General features: G+C 39.9%; 1 protein-coding gene across 8 annotated transcripts in view; it reads left to right on the top strand.

Annotated features, from left to right (window-relative positions):
- Positions 1-26,513, top strand: part of Enpp2 (ectonucleotide pyrophosphatase/phosphodiesterase 2) — a 112,508-nt gene that overhangs the window by 61,041 nt on the left and 24,954 nt on the right. For 6 of the 8 annotated variants that reach the window (XM_032915484.1, XM_032915468.1, XM_032915476.1 and 3 more), the window contains exons 9-15: positions 3,077-3,132; positions 7,154-7,219; positions 7,965-8,037; positions 14,377-14,485; positions 19,701-19,826; positions 23,336-23,367; positions 24,079-24,206. In XM_032915484.1, the coding sequence (XP_032771375.1) occupies positions 3,077-3,132; positions 7,154-7,219; positions 7,965-8,037; positions 14,377-14,485; positions 19,701-19,826; positions 23,336-23,367; positions 24,079-24,206 (590 nt within the window). Of the gene's footprint in view, positions 1-3,076; positions 3,133-7,153; positions 7,220-7,964; positions 8,038-12,248; positions 12,405-14,376; positions 14,486-19,700; positions 19,827-23,335; positions 23,368-24,078; positions 24,207-26,513 lie in introns of all 8 variants that reach the window. The other 2 variants (XM_032915514.1, XM_032915507.1) reach the window with 1 other exon arrangement.

The following is a 26,513-nucleotide window of genomic DNA, read 5'->3' as shown; positions in this document are numbered from 1 at the left end:
TGCACACTAAACAATAAAAGAAAAGTTATACATTGGTATGGATAATTTTATATATCATCTTTGATAGAGTATTTTAGCCCATGGTTTTCCCCTATGTCTGTCTCTCTTGTCCTTCTTTAATCTTCTTTTTACTTTTCAACCTAGTCTTCTCTACTTTTTCTTTCTTGTTTCTTTTTTTGCATGTATTCCACTATAATTAACGAGTATTGCTTACATGAGTAAATATACATTTAATTTCATATCTTCTCTGATATTTATGGTTTTTTTTTTCTCTTCTGATCAGGTCTCTCATTTCATTTTAGAAAGGTAGTCAGTGTGGTAGCTATTAAGAAGGAGGGACCATTTTCTTGCTTTTTTTTTTCAAAAGAAAGGCACCTTTTTGTTTTTCTATTTGACCCCAAATTTGTAATCCTTCTGTTTTAGCCTCGTACTGCTGGGATTGCAGATGGGCAATCCCATGCCTGGCTGAAACACACTTCTTAATCTTCAAATGGTCCTAATAGTTTATATTTTGGGAATTTTCAGATATAAATTATGATTCCAACAGATACTTTCTGGAAAATACAGAAAGTTCACCGAAAACTGAGTCTAATGGCGTGCACATGTCCTTGAAAGGTAGAGGCTACCAGGGCTAGGATCTTCAGTTATGTGATGAGCTTAAGGCTAGTCTAGTCTATAAAAGACTCCATGTGAAAAGGTGATTCTGATTTTTGTCACCTGTATAAGTGGTTTATTGCAAACTCTTTAATATCATACATTAATATATAGCAACATTTTATTGAGAAAGTATTCCATATTTGAACAAGCTTTTTTGAACACATTCTCACATGATAACATGTTTCAAATGGTATCCTGGTCATCCTTGGCAGGGTGGAGCTTGGCCAGGCCAGGCACCTGAGTGCCTCCTTTGATCAGTCCACACAGGGGTTCCAGTCATTCCTCCTGTATCCTCACTCTTGATTTCCATGAAGGCCATCAGAGTAACTTTACCATCATTCCTTGTCCTCTTCATACTGCAGATCCTTCTATCACTGCAAATCCTCTTTCTGGTTAGCTAAAAGTTATACCTAGGACTTCCCCTTGTCTAGATTTTGGAAAATCCAGGTCATTACTTGAGAAGTTCATGTCATGATTTTTTTTCTCCAGCAAGTTTCAGGTTGGCCTTATATTTCTTATATATCAAACACTACTTGGTATTTGATAGTTTCCTTGGAAACAGCAAGGCAGCTGCTTTTCCAGGAAGTTGTTTGGATATGAATACAGTGAGTTTGTGTCACTGGAAATAAAGTAAGTATACACATTGGTCCTATGTTATGAGGAACAGGCCTCTTTAGGAGCTGGCACAGTTTAGAGGCTGGCACAAAACAGCTTAATTTGAGTCTCTCTTGTTGGTAAGATGGCTGAGGGTAATTTAAAGTCTCGGATGCTCTATGACAGCTGAATGGAGCATGCCAAAGGTTATCTATAAGATGGAAGGTTGAGGTCCCTAAATCTTTGAGCCATCCCACAGAACCAGATGTCCTAGATCAGAGGAAGAGATGAGACAAAGCAAGGCTCACTCAGAAACCCACAATATTCTGCAATATTCTCCTACTTTATGGCTCACTTGTTAGCGTAATAGCTGTGAGTCTTTAGGGAGATTTCTAGATGGTCCAAGGGACTCTGGGACCCTTTCAGAAGTTTTTAAGCTAGGCATATTTGAAATGGTTAACCAAACTCCTCGATCCGTAGGCTTCCCGATTACATATTTCTACAATAAACAAATAAGTAATAAAATAAAGATTTCTATCAGAGTCATAAAATACTCCCAAAGTCTGGATGCAATGGAACGTGAAAAAGGATCCTGTTTGCTTTGGTCTTGGATTAAAGTCCCCCTCATGTTTTGCCTCTTCTCTCCCTTTGAGAGGGTTTCTTCCCATAGACTTCTAGTGGGACACTTGCCACCCTAAGCTGTTTTTAATGCTTGAAGTAAATTGATTCCATTGATTTTTCACTATTGTGTAATAAATAATAAAAAACTGAAATGAACTGTTTACCCAATGCTAAAACACTGGTGTAAGGACTTTAAGTGAATTAACTCATTAAAATAGAGCATCATCCCGTGAGCTAGAAGAAGGTCCATCTGCACTGAGAGAGAAGCCAAAGCACCAAATAATGAAGTGACTTTCTGGAGGCCCATGCAATGGTTAGGTGACAGAACAGGGGTCAGGGTCCAGGATGCAAATGTGTGAAGCCTGGCTTCTGAACACCTTCATCTTTTACTTCTCACCAGCATGAGCCAGAAAGAGTTAACAAAACAAGACAATACCGAAGAAAACCCTCCAAACAAACAAACAAACAAACAAAAAACCAAAATAACCCCCATGTCATTGTGTATCCTAGGCTTGTCCTCTTGCCACAGACTCCCTTGGTATTGTGATCTCAAGCATATATTAATGGCTGGTTCCTAGAGAATATTTAAAAATATTCTTCATGAAATGCTTCATCCACCCAGCCTATTTTAGGAACTTTCCCTTAGAGCCCCATTCACTAAAAAGAGAAAAAGAAAAGCTAGATGAACCATGTAGAATAAAATATAGATGAAAAAGTAGTCTTCTTAGTTCTTTCTCCCCCTCATTCATCTAGGTTAAAGTCAAACATGACAAGCTAGATTTAAGGCTTCTGACATCTGGGTACCAAATTGTGAGTCTTCGCCATAAGGCCAACAGTCGTTAAAGAAACATATGGTCTATCCCTGCGTCCTTTGATGAGCAGAATCCTGCTACTCAAGTAATGCTTAAAACAGTGATCGGAAAAGACAGGTGTAGGGGAGAGAGGCTTTGGGGATGAAATACATTTTTCAAAAGTCAGTGGCATCTCACCAGAGCTTTTGAGACCCTTTTCAGAATGTGTATTAAATAACATCTACAGAAGTAATGCGTCTGTTCCAGATGGGACAGAAACTTGGTTGGAAATACTGTGATTTTATGGTGGGCATGAGTGGAGTATAACATATCAGATTGAATGTATTTTAGTCTTTTTCTTCTTTGACCAAAACTCAGAATGTATTAAAAGCCTCTTATATTTTCCTCATTAGCTATGGATTACAGCCACCAAGCAAGGGGTGAGAGCTGGAACATTCTTTTGGTCTGTGTAAGTTACCTTTATTTTGTCAATGTTTATAAAATTACAGTTATGGTTCAACTGATGAAACATCAATTTAAGTCAACCTCATTTCAGCTAAATGTAAACACGCCAAATTTTTGATAATTTATTGATTCAAAAATAACATCCCAGGCACCGTTTCTCGCCCTCCTTCCTGCCCTTTCTGTCCCCCCACCCCTTGTCCCATCCTTTAGTTAAGGACACCTTTCTCCTCGACCTACCATTTACATCCTTTATCTTGTTAACCTTTATTTTTGTCAACTTTTCATCTAGGAGTTTGTAATTCTTTTAGACGATTGCCACAGTTTCTGTTATCATTCTTTATAAATATATGACAACCTACTGTGTTTATTTCGTATTTATTTATTTTGATTCCCAACTTTAGACTCAGAATGTAGTCTCGGACAGCTGAGAGGCTCTAGAGTTCTGACGTTCTATACAGTAGACCAGGGTTGGGGAAACATTTATTTTAAGCCCATTTCCCACCAAATTTCTCGAATTTTCCCACTGAGAATATGGGACCGTTCATCCCTTCAGAAGTAACTGGGGACTAATAATTGACATTTTCAAGCTTTTAAATGAAATGTACCTACTAAATGGTCAACATGTTGATTATTTTTAAGGCCCTTTAAATAAGGAAGGGGATCTGTTTCAACTTTCATGAGATTTTATTCCCAGAGTAATGTTTCCATCTTTTGCTGTTTTTTTCTAATTACCTAAAGCAGTTTTCCCATGTTTGCTTTTTATGCTTCAACGAAAACATCTGACTGGTCCAAACACTAGCAGCAGTGTGCTGGGATCTGTTGCGTGTAGTTTTATGCTTTGCTCGTCTTTATTCTGGGAGGTGACCATGCTCCGAGCCACCACCCGGCTTCCCTTGAGTTCTTGAACAAAAGACACACAGATCCAACACAAGTTCAGATTAATCCAGAATGATGCTTTCTCTAGACTTGAATTCAGCAACGGAGGGTAGCCTCTTCGGACGTGAAGGGGTTCAGCTGAAGTATTTTGGGTGATCTGAAGCTAAGACAGGTGCGCATTTAGAGGTAGTTTTTCTTTTCCCTTTTAAGCGGTCCCTGACTTGAGAGGTAGGTGTGGCTTGGTTACAATTGATGCTGCTTAATGTAAGTGGTCTGTTGTCTACCAAGTTAATCTCCCACAGATTTCTCAGATTTTAACCCTTGGCTGTCACAAATGCATATGGGAATTCTGCTTTGCCGAATGGAGAGGAGCCAAAAACATAATTGATACTTAGTCCTCACCCTTACCCCCTGGAATTGCTGCAAAGCTTCCTTGAAAAGGCCTAGTGTTCTGTCTTTGAATGACAATTTTCTCCACCCATTTGAAACCACTTATAAGAAGGTGGCTTTTGTGTGCTCCCAAGATGTCTTTGCTTCTACAGCTATTCTTTTATCTCCATGTCCTGGAAGAGAGCAGGCTCATTTACGTCCACCCCCAACCCCTTTGAAGCTTTTTATAACTTTATAAAATATGATCCGGCTTCTCACTTTTACAAGGAATATATATCAAGGGAATCTACATATAGTCCATTTTGAAAAAAAAAAATTTAAATTTAAATAAAACCAGATTCAAACCATAGGTTTAGACTTTAAAGGCCATCTTTTTTAACACAGTTTCTTATTGCAGTCTAGAATTTTATTCTTGCTCTTAAATGATAGTGTTTCATTTCAAAATCATCCCAGCTGACACTGTGCTTGGTTCCTTTGTTTCAGTTCATTCTCAGAGGCAATAATTCCCATTATAGAGCGGTGTTTAGTTTGAACAGAATCCTAGTTCTACTACTTGTGAGGTGACTGACTTGGGCATGTGACTGACTCTCTTAACAAATCAATAGTCTCATCTTTAAATAGGAATTATAATTAGGGTGCTGTGGACACAGAGTGAGTTAACTTCTTTGGAGTGCTTTATTAGGTTCCTTGGTACAGAGAGAACAGCCAATAACTGGTATTTGTTTTTTCTTCTCATTATCTCTTTAAGCACTGACTAGACACTGTATTCCCTCACCCTTAAGTTCTTCATTTAGTCAGGCCTTCATTTTCTGTTGATGCGTGTGTGTGTGATGGTGTCTTACGTACTTGTTCTCACCATTAATTCTTTGTCAGTCAATGGTGCAGAGACAATGTCACATCCTATTTTCCTTGCTGCATAGCTGGCCCTTGGTCAGGTTATTCGAAATTTTCCACCCTGTATTTGAGACACCAAGGACCATATCTTTTTTTTTTTTTTTAATCTGTGAGGTTATTTCCAAAACACACTGAAAACTTTAGAGACAACCTTGTCCAACTCCTTTTAGCTATCGGAGCATGAAGACTGAGGTTGTGAGATGTAGCATTTAAGCTCACACTCAGGATGGACTCTGGAGTCTTCATTGTTGCAAATAGAACCCTAGAGGGTGGGTGGGGGTGTGGTGGTGGAACATTTACTCAAGAAATGATAAAAATATTCCTCTGCTTTTCATTTCAAGTAGAGGAGGATGACTCCTGCCATGGTCTTTTTGGCAGGAGAATCTTGCATCTGGGTTTATATACCTTAATCATATTGTACCTTTTATAAACATTTCATGAGTGATTGTTTTCTTTCTATAGAACTAGAAATCCAGCACATGATTACATAAACTAGAACTTTTCTTAACATTTCTATTAACTCTTTGATAATTTCTTATATTATGTTTTGATAATATTTTACTTCCCATCCCTTCCCATACCCCCCCCCAGATCTACCCCATCTTTCCACCTGCCTGACTTCATGACTTTTTATTTTTATGCTTTAAAAATCCTGCTCACAAAGCCCACTTGATGCTATTGATGCTGTCCATATACTCATGGGTGTGAAGCCATCCATTCCAGCATTGTTGAACTAGCAGAGGTCAAAGCCTCAAAGAGAACGGACTCTCTTCTTTAGAAGCCAGCAACTCTCAGTAGCTCCTCAGTCAGGAGTGGAGGCTGGCAAGCACCCCCCCCCCATGCTAGAACACTGAATAGGTACTGCTACTAGCATTTGGCAGAAGATAGGTACTTTGTCAAAGGGTGAGAGTTCTGAGCTTGACACGTGTTCAGCTACCCTGTATTTCTCCACTGATACCAGGAGTCCATATTTGTGGTGTGACACCACACACACACACACACACACACACACACACACACACACACACACAAAAGCATCATTCAGGTAGACAGAGAAAGGAAGTAACATGAATAGCTGGGGCATTGGCTTTTTTTCTTTGTAAGTGAGGAAAGAATTCAAAATATGCAATTAAATTTATTTTGTTCTGATACAACAGATTTTTAAGTCTAAAGGATTAAATTCCTTAAGTGATTAATCTGGCTTTGCTTAGTCTGTTTTTATTTCTTTTATAGGACATAATAAACAGGGCCTCATTTATTCAATGCCAGTGTAATATGTTTACAACAGGATTTATTTTATAGTAAGCGTGATTTTCTGGTCTTGGAGGTCATCTCTAGACAGAGAGGATTCTAGGGTCGTACCAGAGGCTGAGAGAAGAGCTAAGTGGAGCTAAGGGATGGCAGGTCCTAGCTCTAGTCATTTGCCACGTTTGTGAGGATCTATCTTTTTTTTCAGCCATCTTGTTGATGTTCCCTGAGACCAAAGGTTTAAATGGTCTACCCAATAATTTTCCTCACCACAATAAAACTAGTGCAAGATTGGATTCATCATGAATTAGCCTCTACGGTCTGATTTTAGAGCAGAAGAACATTTTGTGTTCCTTGTTGTGGGGGGAGTGATTTTTTCTCAAGTCAAGATAGTGCTTAGCTTGCTAGCATCCCAAGAGTACTCAGCCCAGGGCACTGTCCTGTATTAGCCAAGAGCTCCTAATGCTATTACAGGCCTAGGGTAATTATGTTCAACAGAGAATGGTAGTTTAAACACAAAAGCCATTGTGCATGAAGATTATACCCCCTCTGTCAGTCTTATAATTATGTGTGCCTGCTGCTTTTGGTAGATTTACTTTGGTTTTTTGCCCCTTCAGGAGCATCCCTCACGAGCGGAGGATCCTAACCATTCTTCAGTGGCTTTCTCTGCCAGACAACGAGAGGTATTTGTTCTCCTCTCTCCTTTTCTCTTCCTTCTTCAGGACGTCCATCTTGGACAAAGCACTGGGTGGACTGTGACATAGAAGCACAGCCAAGGATTGATGTTATTAAAAGTTTTGTGCTTATTAACCTTAGGCATTATTTCCTTAAGAAGGTTTCAGTCACCAGGGGATCATTTAATTACAAGGATTATTCCAGCTGCTAATCCTGGTGACTTCAGTGGACCTGAAGCAAGTTGTTGGCTTTGATAAAGGACTCAATCCTTGGCATCTCAAGGACTGGAAGGCATTAAGCCTGAATGTCCCCTTGAACATGGTCAGTTCGTTCAGACGGTGACCACTGTGTTTTGTTATGTAAGGGGATCAGAGTCCCTAGTGATGTTCGAATATTTTCATCATGACTTTTAATGCTTGAAGTGGCACTTGCCAGTTATCACAGTGAGAAGTGGTGTGGATGAAGTAACAGGAAGTAAAAGTTTTCCACTGTGCTACACACTGAGGGTGGGAGACTCATTCAGTTGGAAGGATTTTGTTTTTACATTCTTTTCGGTTAACGTTTAATGATGGGTTTCATTATGGCATTTGCGTGTCCGTGTGTTACTATACTTTGCTTTCCCCTATTTCCTTTCTATCTCCTTCCTGTGTGCTCCCTAACCCCCTTGAAGTGCTTGTTTGTTTGTTTGGTTTATGTGTGATATGGGTTGCTCTGTGTAGCCCGGGGTTGACGCTGGTTCTGATTTTCCCACAGGCCTTCAGTTTATGCCTTCTACTCAGAGCAGCCTGATTTTTCTGGACACAAGTACGGCCCTTTTGGCCCTGAGGTTAGTAGTTTCCCATCTGCCTGAGGAGAACTCGTGTTCCTGGGCCACCTAACTTCCAAAACCTTATTTTAGGATTTTGTACAAAGTCTGGGAATTTTCAAATCTAAAAGATATAAACATTGTGAAATAATTTGTAAGATGGACTAAAAAAACTTAAAAAAAAATCCTTAAATGTGCTTGTTTCTCTTATAGGAACTTGATTTCAGATTGCTTTACTACAGAAACATATCCTAAACATGGTGCTGTGGGGAATGGGGGAAATTGTAGCCATGAAGGAAGGCGTTGGTAGAACAGGTGAAGATTTGGCTACTATTGGCTAGGACAGAAAGAATCAATGAACTGAATTTTAACTCCCTTAAAATGCTTACACAGAAGTGAAGTTATTTATCAGCCCCAGGAGCCTTATTCATTCACCTGACACACAGTATAGGGGAGATACATTTTATGGGATATTTGGACATAGATATTCATACTGTGAAGCCATCAGCCCTCCAGAGACGCAGATGATAAAATGCATTCTTAAACAAGAGAGATGCTCCATTGGAGGCATGTGACCAATGATGCTAGTGACACTCTGGTTACCCTCAGCCATCCCAGTGGAAGACGGTGCTTTTAAGGTACAATTCACTAGAACGTCATGTCCAGGAAATGGTGGCATATTTTGTTTTCATTGATTCAGGATGGAATTCTTCCTAACATTTCTATGTAGATCTCTTACAATTGACGAAGTCTGCAAGTCAAACCTTTAAAATATTTTAAATGCTTTTCATTTTCGGCATGGGACACAGAGGTCATAGCAACAATGCAAATACTGATGTGAGCTGAGAAAATTTATTTTAAAGAGTCTTTGTTGATGCCTACTCTCTCCAGTTCTCTGGAATCCCAGTTGCTCTAGCTAAATTCATGGTGGTCAGCCTAGGGATATGTTAAAGATGCAGATAAGTGTATCTTGATTGAAGTAGTTCTGAACAAATTGCTCCCATGTCTAAACAAAGGCAGTGAATGCTAACAAGACACAAGGATTTCTGAATGCTACAACAGCAATTCAGTGGCTGGTGATTTTTTTTTTTAAGTAGTAGAAACTGATAACTATGTGAAAATGTTCACAGTTTAAACGTCTTGAATCGCGGAAGTCATATAAATCCAAGGTTCCTTTATCCTTTTGATGCTTAGGCATTACTGCATGATTATGAAATGCAAATGATAAAATGAGATAAGCATCTGTATACATGAAACACAAGAAAGCAAGAATGACTGTTTTATCTTTGGGGAGACGTTCTTTGAGCTTAATTTAAGGTGAACCGAAGGAGTCAGATTTTTTTCCAAAGCTAAAAAAACCCACCCCACTAAACAGCTAAATAGCTCCATTGCACTATTAAAAAGTCCTATTTTGTTGGAATAATATCCTTTAAAAGAAAAAAAAAACAGGAATTGCTATTGATATAGCCATTCTTTTGAAAGTCGAGGCTGGTACTTCAAGAGTTTTGAGGCTGTTTAAGTTTCTTGGTAAGCGGAGGATTTGTGTTAGACTCTCAGACTGTGAACCTTCCCACAGAACCAGCGAACTTTTCCCACAGAACCGGGGCATCAGAAAAGCCATCTATCAATAACTATGTTCAAATTATAGGAAACATCACCTATGTGGCAAGAGCTGGCTCTTAACGATGCACAGTGGTTATAATACATTTGATACCCTAAATCCCACGGCTTAGCAGTAAATGTTCTTTTTCAGGGGCATCTCTGGCTTTGGGATACGTGTGGTTTCGTTATAGCTACCTTGTGAAAGCAGATGCATTTTGATTAAGAAACAACCCAGTTGTTTTGAAGTGCTGAGCAGTGACTAAATGATGCAAGGTGTAGAATGCTTTAATTTGGTGCAATGATGGTTTCTGTGTCCATAATTGCTTATAAACAGACAAGCCTTCTTTTCATAGTGTTTTGAATTAACAATTGTAAGTATTCTCATTATGGTTTTTTCCCCCAGTATTAATAACTTCTTGCACCTGGAGTTTCTTCCATAGCTTCTGGGTAACCATTATTGATTGTATGCCCTAGAGAATCTCATAGCCTGACCATGTTCTTATAAAGAAAAGGATATTTTCAGATTTCAACTCTGTCTCATGCTTCTGAGAAGCTTCTAACTGCAACCAAGACAAAAGTAGTTTGTTCTGCAAAACTAGAGCCAAAGCCAGCCAGCAAAACCTTTCTTGTGTGATAAGCTTGAATGGTTTGCATACCTGTTTATCATGAACACATATGTGCACATATAGACATCTATGTATCATCAGATATCTTAAGTGCACGAGTGCACTGTCCACACTAGATGAAAGATTACTAAACTACGTAACTTTTGACAAAGAACAGGAAAAGAACTTGCGTGAGAAATTTCACGGAAATGATTCTAAGTAGCCAAGAGCTCTGTGGCACAGTACGATGAATGCAACTGAAGTTTGTGCTTTATTTGCTTAATATTTGAGTACACTTGTTTTTCAGGGTGAGTCTCAAAAGCTCTTAAGTGAGATGGCCAAACACGGGGCTAACAGTTTCGAGAAATGGTGTACTGCTCCTGCTTTCGTAGTGTAATGGTGAATGTTCAAATATGCTTGCTTTGGATTATTGGCACAATCTATTTTTTTTTTTTTCCTCTTTGATCTATGCTTTCTCTGTGACCTCTTGTTCGGCTGCTCTTCTGGGCCTAGAGGCAGAGCTTTGGCTGGCTGGTCCCTACCTTCAGATGGTAAAGAATCCTCTGAAAGGCAGGGAAATTTGCACCCCGCCCCTCTCCCATTCTGTGAATAACCTCAGGCTAAAACTTCTAAATTCAGGCTGAAGTATGGCTGGACAGTGAAAACTTAGCTTTCTGTCTACCTCTAACATCCGAAGAAGGAGAAACACGCCTTTGTAATGACTGGATGGAAACTCTATCTGCTTCCCCTCCGTTTCTTATGCTCTTCTAACCTGCTGCAACCGGAACGGTTCTCTTTGGGCGTCTTTTGGAATGTTGGAGTTTCTCGCAAATGGCTTAGTGTGTCTGATGGGCAGATTCGAGCGCTCGCAGAATGTACTCAAGTGACCATGACATGGAAAAACCCTCTTCCTTTTTCCTGCTCTTCTCATGGAGATTTGCCTAAACTAGAAGCATTAAAACCAAAGCAAACCAAACCAAAGTCTACAGGGCTGTGACTTCTGATCGCTCTGCTAGAAAGAATGAGATAGAAACAGAAATGCTCATGCAGCCGCTTGCCCTGAGAACAGAGCAACCGCATGGCAGATGTTCGCCTTGGTTACACTAACACCATTCCTTTTCCTGCCCCTGCCTGCATCCCAATGGCTCTTGGAACAGTCCTGCCAAGAGATAAGGTAGCTAGGTAGACAGCAAGGCCTGCTGCTTTTATTCACCGTTGCACCATCAGCAAATCAGGGGCTGGTTTTCCCCAGCACTGGGGCCTCTTTTCACTTAATGGTTAGCTGCTACTGCTCCCTGAATTTCCAAATAATACTTATAGAACCATGTTATCTCAGATAGAGAGCCCATTTTCCATAACAAGAGTCTGAGTGAAATCTTTCAAAGAAGGTTTCTAAACACATAGTTCTATGTGTTCCTCTTTTCCTGCTGAAAGTTCTGATGCATATGAGTTCATTCAGGACCAATGGGGACTGCTTATCATTCCAGTTTCATTTTGTCCTTGGTCGGACCATGCAAACTGAGAGCCCTCTGATACACGTGGTGGTGTGCTCACATAGATGCCCATCAGTTGCTGAGCGTACATGAACCTCATTCTCACCTTGAAGTGGCCAAGTGACCTTGACTCTGTTTGGTTACAAGCTAGTGCTTTATCCACAGAGAGCTTTTGGTACCCAAGAAGCAGTCTGTCCCCAGTGCAGGAATTGTAGAGCTTGCCTTGTGTCATTTTCAGATGTACCCATACACTGGCTTCTCAGCCAAGGGCAGTCCACATTACTAGATCCTCTTACATCATATGTAAGAGGTATCAGCAATAAAGCTGTGACCACATTGAGACCCAGGTTAGAGGCCTCTCTCTATGGAGGGCCTTGAGTCACCTCTCATTCGGATGTGTTCTCCCTTAAGGAGAACTTAGTTTTGCCAACTCAGACTCTGCTGACCCCAGATGGAAAAAGTATGAGCTTTATTATCTGTCCCAGAGGGACAGGCGACTTCTGAGTACAGACATCTCTATCCGCCAGTACAGGAGAGTAGTTATGGTTCACCTCTTACTCCGGCTAAAAGACCTAAGAGGAAAGTTGCCCCTAAGAGGAGACAGGAAAGACCAGTTGCTCCTCCAAAGAAAAGAAGAAGAAAATTACATAGGATGGATCATTATGCAGCGGAAGCTCGTCAGGACAAAGTAAGTTTATCTACTGTTCCAAACCTCTGTGGCGGGCAGGTCTGGCTTGAAGGCTGCCTTTGGTGCCTTGCTCTGAAAATCGTCTGGGTAAGGTTGAAGAGAACTGCTGCGTTCTCCTTGGCTCTGAGTCTAGGACCGTCTGGTACTTTAGAGGTTAACAGTGATGTGAAGACATCTTGCACTTTCAGTACCACAGAAAAAGAGGGGGTCTTTGATCTTCTTTAAAGTTAGTTGACCCTGAACGGATGTTACCATTTAGGCTGTAATGACAGCTTAGAGAGCTATTGATTCTGCCTGGGGGGGAAAACGGTCACTGTGATTTTTTTGGTGCTACCTATTGAGAAAAGTCTCAGAAGCCGGTAGGGCAAGTCTTTTAAAAGAATACACATTAGAACTCAATAAAAATGCCGACTTATGTTAGTGGTGTATACTTTCTGAGCTCAGCAGAGGTCTTGTGTGGATGAGAGAAAACTATGGGCAGACAAAGCTGCATATTTTTTTCTCACAATGGTAGTAACAAAATTTAATTTTAACATTTACATTCAAAAGAACCTTTGCTTATTCATTCTCTTAAAAACCTTCAAATTCCCCTGAGGCAGAATCTTCATTGTGAGCCTGATTTCTAAGAAGTTAAGTTCTGGATTTTACCTGAATTGTCCAGTTGAATGAAGGAAAATAACTCAGTGCCAAGGATAGACATGTGTTATGCATTTCGTGTTTCTATGTCTAGACATGGATCTTGGAGGACAGTGTGTTTCCCAGACAAATACCACTTAGGCGCACATCTGTTAGTTCCTTCAGGTTCTGTGGCACATCTCACTCTGCAGCTTTCAGTTGTGATTTGAAATGTCGACTCCTGTGAAGAAAAGAGGTCTTTCTACCTTGTTTCATGGATGAAATGATACAAGGAAAGGTTACGGGTCATCCGAGAAGGTTCACATGGCAGATGCCATGGTGAATTAGATTGGAATTGGTGCTCAAGCTTCTCTCTGTCTTGGTTATCTTGTATGTATGCGTGTGGCTGTTAGCTGAGCTGTCAAATCCATCTAAACTAGTGTATAGTGTCTGTCTGGGATGAGGTTTCTTAAAACTCTCCATTTCATGATAAGCGATGAGACCCGGAAGGCAATCCTATGTTCATGTGAGCACTCATGACTCCTTTTGGAGCTATGCTGAGATATGGTGGGTTGAGTTTCTTGGGATTTGGAAATGTTGCTCAGAGAAGAATTGAGAGTTTGTATTTAATTAGTCTAACTAGAATGAATTCCGAGGTTCATTTTTGTTTGTTAGGATTCTTGTCGATTCCTATTTAATCTGTTTGAAACCAGTGAGGTTGAGAAGCCGTAGCTTGTCTTGGGGATGGTTCCACAACTGGTTGCTCTCTGAGGTCGGCAGTTATGGTCTTTGGAACAAGGGACACGAGTCTCGTTTTATTAACGATGTTCTAGTTCATTTCCCAGGAGGTGATGTTTTTATCCTCCAGTCTTTATGCTTTTGATTCCCTTCGCCCGTCTCTCTCTCTCTCTCTCTCTCTCTCTCTCTCTCTCTCTCTCTCTCTCTCTCTCTCTCTCTCTCTCTCATCATTCAAAGTCTGGTGATTTCACACAGAGAAAAAGGGATTTACACTCTCCATCTGACTTTCTGCTCTTAAAACTCTTGGATTTACAGAATATGATTACATTATGGAAAAGCCATTTTGCACCTCAAAAAGGATTTACTTCAGTAATTTGTGATATTTTCATATCAAAATATTTCAAAAGGGATGGGATAAGGAGAGCTTTTTATTCTCCCAAGAGACTGCAAGGTACTTACAGACTATTACCATTTTAAAAAAGGAAAATATTTCCTTGACAAAACTCTGCCTCTGGGCCAGAAGTTTTCTTTCCAGAATTTTCTAAGGGTAGGAGAACTATGGAAATTGAGAGGTAAAAATACATAAATAAATATGTGAGGACTTACTTGCCTTTCACAGATGACAAATCCTCTGAGGGAGATTGACAAGACCGTGGGGCAGTTAATGGATGGACTGAAACAACTCAGGCTGCATCGCTGTGTGAACGTTATCTTTGTTGGAGACCATGGTAAGGCTTTGTTTTCAATTTGCCGTTAAGATAGAAGCCTCACAGGGTGGTGGTGTTGTCCAGCACTTGGAGGCAGAGGCAGGATCTTTGTGAGTTTGAAGCCAGCCTAGTCTATAGAGTGAGTTCTAGGATAACTAGAGCTACACAATGAGACCTTGTCTCAAAAACCAAAAACTAACCAACCAACCAAGCACACTAAAAAGATAGACGTTTCCCAGGGTGTTGAACAAAGAAACCCCTTCTCTCTGAGTCCAAAATTCTGTTCTTAACTTCCTTTCTTCTTTGCTTCAGGATAGGGAAAGAAATTAGGTCATGATGCAAACGTTAGAGAGACCCAGGGATTTCTTCATCCTCATGTTCTTTGCAGGAGAGGCTGCAAAAATCTGTCTTCTATTAAGGTCTCACAGACAGCTTACATGTGGTAGGAATGACTTCCACTGTGGATGCAGCATGGCAGGTGACAGACTCCTGCCTCTGTGAACCATGTCTCTAGAAGGAGTCCACAAAGTTGTGTGGCTAAAATAATAATTCTAAATATGTAAAGGAGGTAGAGATGTACGGGGTCTTGTAAAAAATATGCCATTTTAGAATAATTATTTCCTGGAGTCCTCAGAGGGAATCCAAGGCCAAAATCAAGGACTCAACACAGGAAACTTTTTAAGAAAAAGGATCAGTGTAGGAAGTAGCCTGTTCTCCCTCTTCTTCTCCTCCATTTCTTCATCCCTCCTTCTCTCTCCCTCTTCCTTCTTTCCTCCTTCCTTCCTTCCTTCCTTCCTTCCACTATGTAGCCCAAGGCATATCAAACTTACATATTCTCCTGTCTTCCAGCTCCTGGGACTGTAGATGTGTACCATGCCATTGAAGGAATGGTTTCTTTAAAATACTTCTTAAATTAGACAAACATTCTTTTTCTTTTTTCTCATGAGCATTTTTTGAGGTGATTGAGAGACTATAAACATCATATGATTATAGAGCTAAGGGCCTCAGGGAACATTTGAAATATATATTTTTACTCAGCCTTCTCCCGAACACCTCCCAAATCTAACCAGCCTCCCCACCTTTCCCACTTCCTCCATCCTTGTATTTTTTATTTTAATAATTCACTAAGTCCAGTTCGTGCTAATTATATATTCAAGACTGTGGGGCCATCTATTGGAACATGGCAGACTTACGGGGTTATATTCTTAAAGAAAACTGATTCTCCTTCCCCTACAACTCATTAACTGTCAGTAGTTCTTAAGTTACAATGTGTACTCATGCTTCTTTCCCCACTCATAATGGAATGTTGACTGTCTTGATCTTGCGCAGGCAACCACAAGTGCTGTGGGTTGTTTTTTTTTTTTTGTACAGTGGTTCTGTCATATTCCAGAAGACACTGTTTTTCTTTTGCCCAGACTCCATCTCTAGCTCTTACGTTACTTTCACCCTGTCTTCTGCAATAGTTTCTGAGTCTTTGGGAAAGGGAGCATATAGGTGTTCTCCTTATGGCTGAGCACTCTAGAAACTTATTTTCTGCATTTTTGTCAAGTTGTGAGTTTATGCATTAACTGTTGTCCATTGCATAACAAACAAACAACAAACCCTGATGAGGTCTAAGAGCTATACTAATCTGAGATGTAGAAATACCAATGTAGAGGGCAGTTAAACACTTTTTTTTTTTTGGCTAAATAATAAGAGTTGGGCTTGTAAGCTCATCAATCATGTTCTCTTGGCCAGATTTATATCAACAAATGTGTTTCCTCCTATCCAGTAGGCCTGAAATCCAAGCAGAGAGTGATTGATCACCCTCATTACATTCACACCACTCTTACATCCTGGGACTACCTTGCCACACTGGTCCTTGTGGTTGACAGGGTTCACAGCTAAGACTGTTCATGGTTTTGTTTTGTTTTGTTTTATCCCAGAAGCCTACACAGTACCTTCCGATACTCTGAAATCTGTCTGGCAGAGAGAGAGAGCTTCATGTTCAGAGAGTTTTCAGAGAGCATTTTTATTCACAGACGTGCAGACCCAGTTCTGAAATCTATCCATGCCACCTATATTCTGAAACGATCAAACTGTAAATTGTAATAATGACCTTGGAATTTGGGGCCTTTCCCTTCTAGTAGAATGTGAAAGAAATTGACTGACTTCTTGGCAGCTCTGTTAATAATAGTTAGTGGACTATATTTTGGCTCCTGAGAATTTATTTCCAGAACATTTTAGAAGATCTGAGAAACTGGGGTAAGGGTTGGGTTTTGTGGATGCTAACTTGCTTCCCTGAGTAGATTAAATGATACCCTCTACAAGATCATTCTCTACTAGTTTGGCTTAGTGGAAAGTTGTAGACTGGGTGAAAATGACGAGCATATGACACACTAATTCAATTTAAGTTACCCAGAAGTATGGAGAACATTAGCTCACATGCTAGTGGCAGACATTTAAGGTCCCAGTGAGTCACATGTCAGAACACCATAAAGGTCACATGCAGACTAAAACCCATTCTCAATATGCAGATTGCTAAAATGAGTGGACCCATTAGTTTTGGAAAGCCAAGGCACCTCCTTTCCAGAAAGGTAGCTTGCCTACTATTTCAGCCCCTGGGCTTTGACAAATGAATTTCAATTGACCTCAGATCACACCATGACTCTTAAGAACCTTGGATTCTGTCTGTAATCTGCCTCAGTAGATCTCAGTCCCTTATCTGTAGACTGAAAACACTGGTTCCACACAGGTGAAGTCAGCCTAGAGGGGAGGGGAGAGGAAGGGAGGGAAGGGGAAGGGAGGGGAGGGGATACTAGAGGGACCCTGGGCACAGTTGCCTTGGCACATTTGTCTCTGTAAGCAAGGGCGATTATTGCTCAATGTTGGAACTTCAGAAGTGACAGTGTTGAAATGTCACAAATAGAAGATTCTTTCCATCTTCCATTCATCTGTTTTTGGAGATTTTTTTTTCCCTTTCTGGGGTAATGTTTTACTAGAACACAAAACTGTGTATTATTTTAACTTTTTCATCTGGAAAGTGTCCATGTTAAACGAAAAGACACATACCTATGTTATGTTAAAATATGTTTTGCTCTTTCTTCATCCTAATTGATGCTAAGAAATAGAAAAGTGAGGATCACTGAGATGAGTTAGTGATTAAAGGTGCTGGCCATGTGAGTCTGGTCACCTGAGTTCTATCCCTGTAATTGCTGAAAAGGTATTAAGAGAGTACAGACTTCATTGATTTGTCCTCTGATCCCCACATGTATACTGTGACACCCTATATTATGAATATAAACAATAATAAGTAAAATTTCAGAAAGAAAAAAAGAATGATCTGGGATCCTCAGAAGTGATAATTTGACTTTTACCAGATCTTGACCACTCTGGATTACATTTCTTTACTCTAAAACCTTAAGACCTTTTACAAAATGATTTAATTTTGCTCTTAAAGACTATTAATACACTAGATTGTGCAAGGCAATTAAGTTGTCTCTCTTGATTCAAGAAAAATATGTTCTAAGACTCCTAGTAGATGCCTGATATTGCAGATAAGACTAAACATTGTGTATCTGTCCTCTCTGATATACTTGTAATTGTGACAAAATATTATTTATAAATCTGGCATAGTAAAAACTAATAAGAATCCATAGTGATACAAATATATTTTTTGACTAATAAAAAAATCAATTAGACTGTGCTGTATTAAGAGTCATAACTATGATTGTTCTTAGCTACTGTGTGGATACCTTGGCTAAATGGATGATTTACATCTTAAGGAAAATGGAACAGGGTAGCAATCAATTTTACTATGCTATTTAGAATGGAAATTTAAAATTTAAAATTTCTAAATTGTTTTTGAAATTTTCCATTAATTTGTTTTGAGTTTGTTGTTCACTTTGTAAACTAGAGCTTCAGAGCGTGAGGCCATAGAAGTGGGGTGTCACCAGTTGAGGGGAGGAGACCTCTGCACTGTAAATGTTCATTGTTCAATGTCAACTTGTGAATTCTAAAAATGTCAATAAAGATCTCTATGGGATTTAGTTCTGTAGAGCTGCTTGAGTCTATAATCTTGGGATTTAAATTAGTTTCAAAATATTGCAAATTTCCCTTGCTCTAGAAGGCAGAAAACAAATTTGGGGGTAGGGATGAATATTGATTGGTTAAATTTTTTTTCTCACTAGACTTTTTTGTGTGTGTGTGATAGCTGCTATCCTTCCAGTTGCAATTATGTTGTTTAAAACTTGTTTTCACTCAGTGTTTTGTTTTTCACTTTGGGTGGTCATTTGGAATGACTATTTTTCTTTCCCCCATTTCTTGTTGCCAGTATTGTTTTGTCAGTAACACCCAAGGCCACCAGTGAAGACAGTGACGTGATTATATCCTTAAGGCAGAGGACATACTAGAAAGAAAGAGAGCAGGAAGTGTGTGTGTGTGTGTGTGTGTGTGTGTGTGTGTGTGTCCCAAGAGGTGTCCGATCCCCCTGGAGCTGGAGTTATGGGCAGTTGAAATTGGTCTGACATGGGTTTTAGGAAGTGAATTCTGATCCCTCTCCAAGAACAGTATGTGCTTTTAACCACTGAGCCATCTTTCTAGCTCTAGAAATGACATTTTTCAAAATAGACGTAGAAATGCATGTTTCAGGTCTTTGTACCACCCTCTCCCTTACCCTGCTGGAAATAGATTAAGCAATTAAAGAATAATCTTTGTCATTATGACCGTCAAAAGTTTGTGTTTTTCAAACATTATCTTATTTATTTATTTATTGAGAGAGAGAGAGAGAGTAGCAGTCATGTAGAAGTCAGAATAGTGTTTTGGGGAATCAGTTGATTTTCAGTACCATAATGGGCTTGGAGGATCAGACTTTGGTGGCCAGGCTTGGGGACAAGCATCCTTACACACTGAGCCATCTCACTGGACCTTAAACATGACGTTTGGTGTTGTTGTTCTTGCTCGATAGCTCAAAGTAATAACCGAGGTGACACATTTTCAACTCTACTGCATGTGAAAGGATATGGTTAAATGAATGTTCTGGAGAAGCATTATATAGCTATAACTTCAAAATGTCACATCAGAACAATCTCAATGGTGATGTTTCCTGAAATTTGCTGGAATCTAATTGGAGATTTTAATTAAAGAAATGTTACAATGCTATCTTTAGTGACTGTTCATCTTTTTTTTTTTTAAGATTTTAATTTTAATCCTGCCTAACAGTACTTGTGTCTGTGTGTATGTTTTTCCTTCCCCATAGGAATGGAAGATGTGACATGTGACAGAACTGAGTTCTTGAGCAACTATCTGACTAACGTGGATGACATTACTTTAGTGCCTGGAACTCTGGGAAGAATTCGAGCCAAATCTATCACTAATTCTAAATGTAAGTTGTTTTTTTAAAATATTAAGTAGTTCAACTAATAATTAATGGAAGAGGTAAAGACTTGTTCTCTGCAGGTAGAATGCTTGGGCAAGAAATCCTAGTTGAGCTTCAACTTTCTGATCTGTCGATAGAAGACTTGTTAGCTATGAAAACTCTTGTGCACGTTAACGTGTATTGTTTACACTGGTTCTGGGCATAGAGCAGCCTCTACTGAACATTTGCACTTGGTTTTATCATGTGGGAATTGCATTTAGTTTTAAGCCTGTTTACAATATAAGCATCTGTTTATATGGAAGAGTTTCCTGATTTCAAGGGCAGACTGGTTACTTTGGTGAACGTAAGTCTCTCCATTGACAGAACCAATGCCTGTCCCCTCAAAGTTCCTCAGTGCCTCCTGGAAGGAGGGTTCTTTCTAGTGGTCAGAGTGAGCTACAGAATGGACGAGAGGAAATAAGTACATTCTGACAGATTGTTAACTACTCTGAAGAATTAGAAATTGAAAAAAAGAACTAGAAAAATTATGGAATCATGAGTGTTTGCTTTGACTTGTTCAGCATGTTCAGGGGATGATATGTGACTAACAGGAACTTCTGGTTTGTCTTGCTGCCATCCGGATTGTGAAAACTACATAAAATTCTTATGAAATCTTTTTTATATATTTTAATTATCTGTGGTATTATGTTATATAAGGGCACTTTCATGTGAGCATATGTTTATAAGAGTATATATAGTTTTGCTTGAGACATGCTATATTAAAACAGAACCTCAGAATCATAAACCATTGACATCAAGCTTAAAGCTTTGGAGACAAGTTTTCCCCAAGTTATGCTCCTAAACTGACAAATGGGACACATTCCAGGGTCAACGTTGTGAAATCAGCAAAATATTGGTGTTTCTTCCGTTTTTCCATGTGTGTGTCTGTCCTTTGTGGCCTCAGTACCTTTGCTCCCTTGAACTGGAGGGCAAGCCTCTTTATTTTTAGCCCCTGTACTTTAAGGTGTATTCGCAAATTTGCAAATCTATTTGAAAATAGAATTTCGAACATTAGTAAATTGAGTAGATTTACTGAGGAGGTTGACTAGATGAGACACTTTATCGGGGGCCTTTGGAATTATACTACCTATAGTGAAATATTTATGCTCTCTGTTCATTTTGGGAGAGATGGTGAGCTGGCCAATGAAAAGCACAATGGTGACCATATACTGTTCTGTAGCTCTTCCAGATTCCCATTGAGACACTGGAGAAACATCTTTAACACATTGTATGTCAGGTTCCTTATGTATGGACTAAGGATTATGGGGATGATTAAATACAAGCTCATGGAGATACAATTACATTGTATTTAATCTGTAGTCAACACTATATGTTGACTACATACATGTATAGAAAGATGAGGTTTTGACTTATTATTGTTTCCGCTGAATATAGACACAATCTTATTTAATCTCGCCCATATCCTTATGGGATTTAGATTGTCATATTTTTATAGACAGCAGAGGTTAAAGGCAGAGAGAAGGTTGAAGGGACTAGCTCAGAGGACAGCAGTGGGAGGCAGGACTACGATTCGAACCCTGATTTGCTGATTCTTTAAAAACAATTAAACTGCATTCACTTATTGTGCTCATAGGTATCTGTGTATGCAAAGATGCACAACAGTACCATATGGCGTAATGTGTGGAGGTGCAAGGAAAACTTGGAAGAGTTAGTTTATTCTTGCCACTATGTTGGTCCTGGGAATGAAACTCAGGTGGTCAAGCATGGTGCCAAGTATTTTACTGGCTGAAACAACTGGCCAGCCCCAATTTGCTGATTGGTCATCACCATCCTCATTCACAGTAGCCTGGGTAGCAGGAAATGACAATGAGTTTAGGATTGAAGGACTATTGTCTCAAAGAAATGCCTTTCCTAAGAATTCTCTGGAAGTGTCTGAGGATGAAGTTACCCTATGTTTTTGATTTCTCTACACCAGCAGTTCTCAACCCATGGATCGCTACCCCTTTGGCAAGCCTCTATCTCCAAAAATATTTACATTCTGATTCGAAACAGTGGCAAAATTACAGTTATGAAGTAGCAATGAACATAACTTTATGGCTAGGGGTATCGACATGAGGAACTATATTAAAGGGTCACAACATTAGGGAGATTGAGTTCCACTGCTCTAAACTATCAAATGACATGGATTTATTCTGTTTAGTCCTTGTGAAGACTATGTTTCGAAAGGCCAAAGCGTGTAGAGGTTCAGAGCATGGCTGGCTCAATGAGACTGTGTTGTGGTCCAGTGTGCAAGCCCCCTTACCTTCTAAAATGAATTGGCTGATTGAAGATTCTGACCATCCTGTATCCTGATATCGTTATGAACAAATAATCATAGAAATGCCTCCAAAGCTCTTAGAGAGAAATGGGTGCACAGCCTGGACTCAGATACCTTTGCCATGATTGCTTGCTTGCTTCCCATTCAATGCAGCTATCAAAATTTAAGTAGAATGGAGTTTATATTTTACCTTTGGATTTCAGAGCTTTAGGACTAAGTTTCTAAAGATGGTACTTAGTGTATACACATGTGTACACACTCTACAGGAGCCCACATTTTCCACAAATACTAACAACTGAAGTTTATGTAGTACTAAGTACTGCACAGTGAATCACACACACACACACACACACACACACACACACACACACACACACACACACACACAGTCAGCCTCATTAATGTTTCTGTGCCAGGGAGGGCTGCTCTGGGAGAGCTGGGTCTCCTGTGAATACTGCTCTTCCCTTTTTCCTGATTCTTTAATGACATACAGAAGTGCCCTTTTATTTTGCAAACAGCCTACAATCTCTTTTTCCATATAATCGCCACAGAGGGGCACCTGGACAATAAGATCCAGTACACACACAGTCATCATTCAACGTACTTTAGGCTTGTTCTGAGTATAGTCTTTGTTTCCTGGCAATACACACACACACACACACACACACACACACACACACACACACACACACACACACACGGAGTGCTCACCTATGTTATTAGACCTATGATATCACCCCAGAAACTGCTTATTTGCTGCCTTAGAGTCTCATCTCGCAGTGATTGGTGGCCTGTTCCAAAGCATTGCAGAGAGACAGGAAGTGATGATGAAAGACCCCTAAAAATGACCAGCTCAGTTCCTGGCATGAAACTGCCAATAAATTCATGTGAGGGCTCCACGGGGATCTGTTTGGGAAAAATTGAAGCAAGTTACCTAGCAGTGCTCTTGCACTTTGGAAGGCAGACTTCCTTTCTAGACAAGAAACCCTGCATCGTGCATTGCGCATTGCTGCGGGCTTTGTGGCACCGGTTTAGCTACCTCTCTGTTATTGAAATATGAAACACCTACCCCCAATTACACATCTGTTCAAAATGATACTCAAAGGGGTGGAAGCTTTGAGTTTCTTTCTGGTAAAAAAAAAAAAATTGCTTTTCTCTGGGATTATGTTTTGAAATCTTTCTCCCTTTCTCTGAACAGATGACCCTAAAACCATTATTGCTAACCTCACGGTAAGTGTTGCAAGCCACCAGGCCTCTGCCCTTGGAGCAGCTTCGATAGGCTCACCTTCCCGTGTTTGCCTTCCCGGTGGGTGGTTAGGAACATTTTCCTCACTGACCTGCAGTCCTGTGTATTTGTTTCTCCTAAGCTTTCAAAACTTCTGGACTGAGGTCAACTGTAGACTCCCCAATGGTCTTGGCCGTGATCCAAACCGAGGCTTTGTTCTTCTTAAGCTGAGCACTATTTGCTCATGATTAATCAAATCTTTACTCTCAAACAGATCTGCCCCCATCTTCTACTCCTCCCCCCACCCCGGTCCCAGATAGAGACTTCAAAGTCCTTGAGCTTATCATTAGATAGGCCTGCACATGTCTACCCCTCTCCTCCCACCCTGCCTCCCACTCCTTGATTTGAAGCAGTTGGGAAAGACCTTGAGTTTTAAACTGCCCTCAGTCTTGGGCTCAAGAGTCAGGAACTTATCTTAAGAATTCCTCACCCCTCTGATAGCCTCGGACTTATTTCTAAAGTTGTCTAGCTCCCTTGGAACCTATTTGCTTTTACCACACATTATTTAATAAGGGGGCAACACATCCCATTTGTTTAGTAACCATTCTTTTCGTGGGCTAACAAGGTTTTCAAGAGACAGAATAGGACTTTTTTTTTTTTTTTTTTTTTTGGTATAAAACCTTTCTCCATAAGACCAATATTCACTTATATTTCAGTGCAAAAAACCGGATCAGCACTTTAAGCCTTACATGAAACAGCACCTTCCCAAACGGTTGCATTATGCTAACAACAGAAGAATCGAAGACATCCATTTATTGGTCGATCGAAGATGGCATGTTGCAAGGTAACAGGTGGAGCCTGTCTCTGTCTTTGCAAGCACCTATTTGGCACCTGGAAATCATTTAAGGTTCTTGGTCATCATTAAGAGAAATCTGGGCTGGAAATCTCATTGTTTAAACGGTGTATATGTGTGTGTGTGTGTGTGTGTGTGTGTGTGTGTGTGTGTGAGTAGTAGTAGTAGTAGTAGTAGTAGTAGTAGTAGTAGTAGTAGTAGTAGTAGTAGTAGTAGTAGTAGTAGATAACTAATGAGACTAGAAAGATCCACATCTCTAGTTCTTGGGTCTTTTTTAGTTTCTCATGCATCACTGTGCACAAGTTTTATGGCGATATTCTAGTCTCTATCTTTTATCTCTTTAACAATTTTAAATACAGGTAGGGTATTGCTGATGTGGTCATAGTTGACATGGTTGTATGTGTTTGTGGAGGAACCCTGGATATGTTAATCTTGAAACTTCTGTTGCTCTGGGCATGCTTTATATTTGCTCAAAACACAACTGGTGTTTGCCTCCATCAAAAGTCTCTCCCAGATCAGTTGCCCACCCATACCTTTAGAATCTGATATAGAGCGTGTCTGGAGGCTCTGTCACTCCCACAGAGTCAACTGCCACAAATTTAGTCATTTTTACGTGGACCTGGAAGTAGTATTTTCTCACTCATTCTTGTTCTAACTTTGACTACAAGGCAAGTGTGATGAACATGCCTGTAGTACTAATTCAATAATTATGACATGTACCTGAGCTGGCCAATAGTTTATAGGAAATGGCTAAGCACAAGAAGATAATGAAAACACTGGTCTTCTAGAAATGTGTCAATGTAAATTTGATGCACACACAGCCTGCAGTCTCCCACTGTCACTGTAAAAGAACCAAAGAGTGATGATATGAGACCCAGAAATTATTGGAACCACGTAGAATAGACAGAAATTCATGTAGAAATGTTTCACAAGAGACATGCCAAAATAGCTTGGCTGATTATGTCCTCTGTAGGACCTTTAATGTTGGGGGCACCTAGGGAGAGAAAAACACTTAGTGTTTGTTTATATGAAAAAGCATATTTTGGAACAGAAGTTAAATTAGAGATGACATTCATTGAGCAATTTAGTGAAGAGCAAAGGCAGGTACTAAAGCCTTGAAGTTTACTCTTGCATTGTTATTATACATGCATATTATTATCCTAAGTCCTAGTTACTCTTGGGTAGAAACCAATGTGTTAGATTTCTTCATTTTCTCCAAGTGCTATTCTTCAGTGATATGTGCCCTGCCTATACTTAGGCAATACTGATATTAATAAGCATCAACATTTTTGATGGTAGAAGAGCCATAAAACTCTTATGTAAAGGGGTCTTTCTGTCACAAATGTAAGAGTAAATGATTGTGATGTCTTACAAGCAATATTGTCATCCCCTCCCTACTTCTTTTTTTTTCTTTTATTGGATTTTTTATTTACATTTTATTTTTTTTGAATTTTTATTTATTTATTTTTTTATTATCTTGAGTATTTCTTATTTACATTTTGAATGTTATTCCCTTTCCCGGTTTCCAGGCAAATATCCCCTAACCCCTCTCCCTCCCCTTCTATATGGGTGTTCCCCTCCCCCTCCTCCCCCCCTTACCCCCCTCCCCCCACAATCCCGTTCACTGGGGGTTCAGTCTTGGCAGGACCAAGGGCTTCCCCTTCCACTGGTGATCTTACTAGGATATTCATTGCTACCTATGAGGTCAGAGTCCAGGGTCAGTTCATGTGTAGTCTTTGGGTAGTGGCTTAGTCCCTGGAAGCTCTGGTTGGTTGGCATTATTGTTCATAAGGGGTCTCAAGCCCCTTCAAGTTCTTCCAGTTCTTTCTCTGATTCCTTCAACGGGGGTCCTATTCTCAGTTCAGCGGTTTGCTGCTGGCATTCACCTCTGTATTTGCTGTATTCTGGCTGTGTCTCTCAGGAGAGATCTACTTCCGACTCCTGTCTGCCTGCACTTTCTTTCTGTCACAAATGTAAGAGTAAATGATTGTGATGTCTTGCAAGCAATATTGTCATCCCCTCCCTACTTCTAAATAGATTTTCTAGGTGAGGCCAGGCATTTGTTAACTATGGTCTCTGCACTCTGAGTTTTATTATCCTACCAGGTAAGTTTACATACAAATATTTTTATAGAATGCAGATCTCCATGAATTGATTCAACATTGCATATTTGAAAATGCCTCCTCAGTTTTGGGACTGAGCCTGGTGAGCATATAGCAGGGAGAGATGTTCTGTTCAGTCCAAGCCTGAGGCATAGAGAGGACGTTGACTCCTTTTCAAAACTTCCCCTTTAACCTG

Source organism: Rattus rattus, chromosome 1 (genome assembly GCF_011064425.1).
Source record: "Rattus rattus isolate New Zealand chromosome 1, Rrattus_CSIRO_v1, whole genome shotgun sequence".
In the NCBI taxonomy this organism is placed as follows: Eukaryota; Metazoa; Chordata; class Mammalia; order Rodentia; family Muridae; genus Rattus; species Rattus rattus.
The sequence above is the reverse complement of the archived record's forward strand: the minus strand, read 5'-3'. Positions and strand labels throughout refer to the sequence as shown.